This window comes from Cervus canadensis, chromosome 13 (assembly GCF_019320065.1).
Source record: "Cervus canadensis isolate Bull #8, Minnesota chromosome 13, ASM1932006v1, whole genome shotgun sequence".
NCBI classification, from domain to species: Eukaryota; Metazoa; Chordata; class Mammalia; order Artiodactyla; family Cervidae; genus Cervus; species Cervus canadensis.
In genome coordinates, this window is record NC_057398.1 from 37,846,281 (window position 1) to 37,854,191 (window position 7,911).

The window sequence follows — 7,911 nt, forward strand, 5'->3', positions numbered from 1 at the left end:
AGGGCCCGGTGTCCCGCTGGGGAACTGGCACTTCCTGTTGGGGAATCGACACTTCCTGTCTCGCAGGGCGGGGGCTGTAGGTTCCTGCGCTACAACTGCTCCATCCGAGCCCCACGGAAGGGCTGGACCCTGATGCACCCCGGGCGACTCACGCACTACCACGAGGGGCTTCCCACCACCAAAGGCACCCGCTACATCGCAGTCTCCTTCGTCGATCCCTAACTGGCCGGGACCGGCCACCACAGACCTTTTCCTCTTGGTCAACAACCACTGCCCAGCAGCCTCCGGTGCCTCGGGCCCAGGGAACTGGATCCAGCCTCCAGGCTCTTGACCTCTCACTGCCTTTGAGCCACCTTCGGAGAGACGGGGCCGCAGGCCAGAGGCAGAGCACAGCTCTTTGGCTGGGACCTTCCTGGCGCTCTGGATGTCTTCCCGGGAAAAACTGTTCACTTTCACTGCTTTGTAGCAACTGGTCTTTTCTCATCCATCTTCCTGAAAAACCCAGTCCCACTTCCTCTGCTTCTTCCCGAGGGCAGTGCTTGAGCACAACAGGGGCTGACCCAGCTGCCCAGAGGGACTCTAGGGGTGAGAAGTCACACCCCAGAGCTTCTCCCCAGCAGAGCTGCAGCCTCAGGGCCTTCTGCTTCAGGGTTTACACTGAGACCTGGGTCAGACTCAAGTCCCCACGTGACCTTGGGACTGCAGCAGCCCCATCCTTCCTGGCTCCTGTCATGGGAGCAGAACGCTGTCCCTTGGAGATGGTGACTCGGAAAACCTCCTGGGAACAGGAAGTGCATGGATGTCGCAGCTCCATCCTCTACTTGACCTTTGCTGGGGGCGGGGCAGAGTGGGGAGTGGTGTATCCTCACACTGCACTGCGTCATCCTGTCCCGGATGCCTCCAGAGAGAGGGACAGACAGAAACAGTGTTCCTATTAAAGGTCATTCAAACCACTGAGTGGGAGATGCTGGGGTAGGCGGGTGTACACGTGTCAGGGCGGGTGTCTGCAGGGAGAGGTTTTAATAGCGAGGAAGGCTGGCTGTGTCAGCAGATTGGGTGACTTGTGTCTCACACCGAGTCACATGTGGTCTCTGTCTCACTTGTATATTCCGTAAATCCTCCATGTGAGCCAGGCTCTGCTACCTTGAGTGCATGGTATCATCTCTCAAGATCCACACCAGGTGTTTGGGTCCGAAGCCTTTGCTGACCACCCTTCCTGTGCACATGAACATCAGGGAACAGAGAGCTTCTGGTGGTCCTGCCACACTCTGGGCAGATTTGTAGCGTCCATAACACGTCAAGGCATTTATTAATGTTATGAAGTATTAGTTGCTCGGTTATGTCTGACTGTGACCCCACGGATTGGAGCCTCTGTCCATGGGATTCTCCAGGCAAGAATGCTGGAATGGGTAGCCATTCCCTTCTCCAGGGGATCTTCCTGACCCAGGGGTTGAATCTGGGTCTCCCGCATTGCAGGCAGATTCTTTACCACCTGAGCCTCCAGGGGAGCCCATTTATTATTAATAAGTGCCAACCTCTGTCCATCCCTGCTGTGGGCTGGCCATCACGCATGTCAGACACTCAGCATGCAGTCTTCTGGGGTGGGGGCTAGCATTGCCTTTTTATAGATGAGGAAATGTAGGCTTGGAGAGGCCAAGTAATTGACCTAAAGTCACAGAAGTAAGTGGTAAGGATGGGGATTTGAATATGATTTCAGCAGAAATCTGGTCCGTGCTCCCCACCCCCACCTCCCAGGTACCCTGTAGTCATGGATGGGGACAGAAAAAAACCAAATGCAGTTCACTGTGAACCCAGGGTGATAAATGTCACAATGGCTGTAAGAACTGTGGGGAGCTTAGTTTTTCTAGGTGATTTTTGCCCCTAAGGGCCATTTGGCAATGTCTAAAGGGATTTGAGGTGGTCACAACCTGGGAAGGGGGTTGGAATGCTGCTGGCAGTAGTGAGTCAGGGCCAGGAATGGTCCTAGACATCCTACAAGACATCCTGGCTGCCAACAAAGGCTTGACCCCAATACCAGTGGTGCTGAGACTGAGAACCCTGCTGGTGGTGCTTTAATCATTGTGTCTGACTCTTGAGACCCCCATGGACTGTAGTCTGCCAGGCTCCTCTGTCCACGGGATTCTCCAGGCAAGAATACAGGAGTGGGTTGCCATTTTCTTCTCCAGGGTATCTTCCCAACCCAGGGATCGAACCTGGATTTCCTGCATTGCAGGCAGATTCCTTACTGACTGAGCCATGGGGAAGCTGAGAAGCCTGCTAGCAGATGCCATTTAAGCTGGGCCTTGGAGGGGGAGGAGGTTTCCAATAGGTAGAGACATTCTCCAGGTCAGGAGATGGAGCTGTCAAGGCATAGGCGGGACTGAGAAGCAGGTTGGCTGGTATGGGTGATGTGGAGGGGATCAGATTGCAAAACCCATTCTCAGTGGCTAAGGAGAGTTGGACTTTATTTAGTTGGAGTCATTCAGGGATTTTTCATGTGTCCTGAGGAGATGTTTTTTTTTTTATTAAAAAAGTTGAAGTATAATTCATTGACATGTTTCAGGTATACAGCAAAGTGATTCCATTATATATACTTTTCCACTATAGGCTTTTGGGCTTCCCTGGTGGCTCAATGGTAAAGAATCTGCCTACCAAGCAGAAGACGTACGTTTGATCCCTGGGTTGGGAAGATCCTCTGGAGAAGGAAATGGCAACCCACTCCAGTATTCCTGCCTGGGAAATCCCATGGACAAAGGAGCGTAGGATCACAAAAGAGTCAGACATGACTTAGTGACTGAACAACAACAGATTATTACAAGATATTGAATATAGTTCCCTGTGCTTTACAGTCAGTCCTTGTATACAACAATAGTTGTGTTATCTGTTAATCCCAAATCCTTAATTTATCCCTTCTCTCTAAAAATAAATTTTTGTTTTTAAAATAACCCATGGCGAAGGGGCTTCCCAGGTGGCGCTAGTGGTAAAGAACCCACCTGTCAATGCAGGAGACCTAAGAGACCAGAGTACAATCCCTGGGTCAGGAAGATCACTCTGGAGAAGGGAATGGCAGCCCACTCCAGTGTTCTTGCCTGGAGAATCCCATGGACGGAGGAGTCTGGCTGGCTACAGTTTATAGCGTTGCAAAGAGTCAGACATGAATGAAGTAAATGAGCATGCATGCAGTTCATGCACTGTGAATTCAAACAGTGCAAATCTTAATCTCTGTCCCACCTCTGACCCCCAGCTTTCTAGTTCTCCCCAGAAGTGACATGTCTATTCAGTTTCTTGAGTGTCCTTTCTGAACTGGTCTGTGCCATACAAGTGTGTGTCGTAGGGTTGCTTTTAAGTGTTAAGCTTTTTCCGATGCCAAATGCAATTCAGGTCCACTGTGGAAATGTCCGTCAAAATAGAAATAGATAATGTTGAAGAGATGTCCTGCAATTGTACCCCACCCCTGCGGTGTGCCCCCACAATCACACCATCAGCAAAGTTGGGGGAGTCTGGTCATTGGAGGCCTCAGAGCTTGATGCAATGCTTCAGAGAGAAAGGGGGGTGGTGCTGGTTGGAGGCTCATGCTAGAAGGCTGGGGAAGGATTCCAAGGCTTCTGCAGTGGCTCAAGCAAGTGACCAGCACCTCGGCCAGAGCTCACAGGAAGGAATGGACAGGACATATGCTTAGGAGGGAGAATCTTCAGGCCTCCTCAAAGAAGGGAAATGGAATTTATTTCATGCCCTTGGAGAACGGACAGTTCCCTTAGCCAGGGAGTTTGGAGGAGGAAGCAATCAGACAGCTGCTCTAAGGGGCAGGATTACAGGTTTGGAGGCAGGGTCTGGGTGTGGCCTCACAGTCCAAAGTCCAAAGATGACTCTCAGGAGGGGAGGCTACTAGTTCAGTTACGACAGAAAGGGCAGAACAGCTCCTTCTGACCTCACTGGGAGCTGATAAGCTGGTCCAGTTGTTAATCAATTGCTAAGTCATGTCTGACTGTTTGCAACCCCATGGACTGCAGCACGCCAGGCTTTCCTGTCCTTCACTATCTCCTGGAGTTTGCTCAAATTCATATCCATTGAGTTGATGATGCCATCCAACCATCTCATCCTCTGTCACTCCCTTCTCCTCCTGCCCTCAATCTTTCCCAGCATCAGGGTCTTTTCCAATGAGTTGGCTGTTCGCATCAGGTGGCCAAAGATTGGAGCTTCAGCATCAGTCCTTCCAGTGAATATTCAGGGTGGACTGCCTTTAGGATTGACTGGTTGGATCTCCTTGCTGTCCAAGGGACTCTGAAGAGTCTTCTCCAGCACCACAGTTCAGAAGTATCAATTCTTTGTTGCTTGGCCTTCTTAATGGTCCAATTCTCACATCCATATATGATTACTAGAAAAATCACAGCGTTGACTATATGGACCTTTGTTGGCAAAGTGATGTCTCTGCTTTTTAATATGCTGTCTAGGTTTGTCATGGCTTTTCTTCCAAAGAGCAAGTGTCTTTTCATTTCAGCCCCATGAAAAGTATGAAAAACGTTGGTCCAGAGGCAAACAATTTGTCTATTGAGGTATCTGTGGCAAGATTATACCCTAGAGCAGTGCAGTCCAGTAGAGACAATGTTGGCTTTCCATACTCAAATACATATTTGCACATGGAGGGAGCTGTTCTATGCCATTTTATATAAAGGACTTGAGCATCCGAGGATTGTGGTACCTAGGGAGATCCTGGAACCAATCCCCTGCTGATACCGAGGAACAACTGTATAATATGAACCATAAATCTGAGTGTTTTTCCTTAAACTCCACACAACACTCCACTTAAGACACTTTTGGTCACCAAATGTGTCTGAGTTTTTCCCACACCTAGCAATCCTCCAATTCTGAGTAGACACAGAAAGGGTGTCCTACAAATTTAACTCAATTTTGACACTATTCATAAAGAAGACTGAGCACTGAAGAACTGATGCTTTTGAACTGTGGTCTTGGAGAAGACTCTTGAGAGTCCCTTGGGTTGTAAAGAGATCAAACCAGTCAATCCTAAAGGAAATCAACCCTGAATATTCACTGGAAGGACTGATGCTGAGGCTGAAGCTCCAATCTTTGGCCACCTGATGCAAAGAGCTGACTCATTAGAAAAGACTGTGATGCTGGGAAAGATTGAAGGCAGAAGGAGAAGAGGACAACAGAGAACAAGATGGTTGGATGGCATCACTGACTCAATGGACATGAGTTTAAGCAAGTTCCAGGAGATGGTGAAGGACAGGGAAGCCTGGTATGCTGCAGTTCATGGGGTCGCAAAGAGTCAGACACGACTGAATGACTGAACAACAACAAAGCATCAGATCCCATAGATTAAGGGCTCAGTCCCACCAGACTGTCCCCACTTCAAATGCCAATAGCAAGTCCAGGTTGTCACCTGTGCTTCTGACTACTAACCATTTGTAAACCAGAGATTCCCATGATCCCTCCCCTCTCAAGTTTGACTAAATTTACTACATTGGCTCACAGAATTCAGGAAAATAGTTTAGCTACTAGATTACTGGTTTATTATAAAAGGATATCACTTAAAAACAGCTAGGACTTTCCATGGGTTTCCCAGATGGCTCAGTGGGTAAAAAAAATCTGCCTGCAATGCAGGAGACACAAGAGATGCAGGTTTGATCTCTGGGTCTGGAAGATCCCCTGGGTAAGGACATAGCAATCCACTCAAGTTGCCTGGAGAATCCCATGGACAGAGGAGCCCAGTGTCCATGGGGTTGCAACGAGTTGGATACGACTAAAGTGACGGAGCACAGCACAGCACAGGACTTTCCTGGTGTCACAGTGGATAAGAATCTGCCTGCCAGTGCATGGGACACAGGTTCGGTCCCTAGTCCAGGAAGATTCCACATGCTGCGGAGCAACTAAGCCTGTGTGCCACAACTACTGAGGCCATTCACCAGGACCCAAGAGCTGCAAGTACTGACGTCTTTGTGCCTGGAGTCTGTGCTCTGCCACAAGAGCAGCCACCACAATGAGAAGGCTGTACGCTGCAACTGGAGAGTAGCTCCCACTGGCTGCAACTAGAGAAAAAGCCTGTGCAGCAATGAAGACCCAGCACAGCAAAAATTCAATAAATAAATGAATAAAAATTTTTAATAAAAAGGACAGCTGGATGAAAGATACATAGGACAAGGTATGTGGGCAGGAATGATGAGTTTCCATGCTCTTTCTCGGCGCACCTGCCTCCCAGCACCTCCACGTGTTCACCAACCTGGAAGCTCTCTGGACTGTAGTTCAGGGTTTTTATGAAGACCTCATTATGTAAGTATTAAAGCATGCAGGTAGCTAGATAGCAGAGGAAGCACGGGCTGGATGGCAGAAAACCACACATCTGTAATGGTCAGACAAAGAAAAGTAGGAACCTCCAGACTGATAGGAAACCACACATTTTGGGGTGATAAGTGTACTGGAGGCAGACAAAGCTGAGAAAAGGCGGGAATCTCTGGTGTCTAAACCTTTTGCTCATTATATTCTTACAATAAAATCAGCCTTGCAGACAAGAAGTACCCATTACACACTGATGCCACAACACTTTCAATCAAGGCTAAATAAGGACAAAAATCCCTCCTCCCCTCCAGGAGAAGCTGGGATGAAAATCAGGGAATATGACCCCCAAGCCTGCAGTTCCAAATGACTATTCCACCCTTTCATTTGTATGTACCACATAACCAGCTTGCTAAGAAAACTCAGGGCAGCTACTTGCCTGTGTCTGCTCTCCCTTTGAGAGCATGATTGATGAGCGACAGTCGCTCAGTCACGTCCTACTCTTTACAACCCCATAGACTGTAGCCCACCAGGTTCCTCTGTCCATGAGATTGTCCAGGCAAGAATACTGGAGCGGGTTGCCATTTCCTTCTTGAGAGCGTACTTTTGCTTAAATAAATTCTTGCTTTCCTTTCTTAACCTCCCTGTCTCTGAATTCTTTCTGTGACAAGACAAGAATTTTTCTTTTACTGGGAATATAGACACAGTTGATTAAATCATTGACCATTAGTGATCAAGTCAATCTCCAACTCCTCTCTCAGGAGGTGGAGGAGGGTGGTAGGGCTGAAAGTTCCAACCCTCTAATCAAGTGATTGGGTTTCCTTGGCAACCAGCCCCCATCCTTAGGAGCATTCCAAAAGTTGTCTCATTAACATAAATTCAGTTGTGTCTGAAAGGTATGATTCATAAAAGACAGTCATTTCACTTTTATCTGAATAGCTCTGAAGGTATTTCAGAAAAACAGGACAAAACTAAATATAACAAATGATGCCCCTGTGGCTCATATATAGGTAATTATCAGGTATTTAGGAGCTCTGTGGCAGGAACAGTGAATGAAGACCAAATAAATAGTTACTATTATAAACCACAATATCACAGCGAGCCAGTTGTGTGATTTTAGACTTTTAGTAGCCCCATTTTAAACAGTAGAAGGGAACAGGTGAACTTCATTTCAGTAGTATATTTCATTTAACCCAACTTATCCAAAAATACTATATCATTACACACAACATAAAAATATGAGATCGTTGACATTCCTTTTCCTACCGAGTCTTACATATCTCAGTCTGCACCGGCCACATTTCAGGAGCTTGCTTGTGGCACATGGCTAGGGGCTACCATACTGGAGAAGACAGCCTTAGAGCCTTCTCTGCCGTCGCTGAGGCCACCAGGAGCCGGTTTACTGCTGTGCCCCCAATGCCTGGCACATAATGAGGCCTAGTGAGCTGCCATATGTGAGCTGCAGTAATCTCCCCTCTGAGCCAGCTGGGGCTGCTGTGAAGCTTAGAACGATATACCCTGGGTACCCTGCTCAGGGACTGTTGCTATTCTTACTTCCTCAAAGTCAGTTGAAGGGCGGCAGGCTCAGGCGTGCTTCCTGAATTTCTCTTGAGAGCTCTT

The 7,911-nt window shown here is 48.1% G+C and overlaps 1 protein-coding gene across 1 annotated transcript in view; it reads left to right on the forward strand.

The window, feature by feature from the left end:
* The window catches only part of PLOD1 (procollagen-lysine,2-oxoglutarate 5-dioxygenase 1), a 30,653-nt gene extending 29,700 nt beyond the window's left edge, over positions 1-953 (forward strand). Inside the window, exon 19 of the mRNA XM_043485247.1 lies at positions 67-953. Coding sequence (XP_043341182.1) covers positions 67-222 — 156 coding nt within the window. The 3' untranslated portion in view covers positions 223-953. The remainder of the gene's footprint in view (positions 1-66) is intronic.
* Positions 954-7,911: the final 6,958 nt, after the last annotated feature.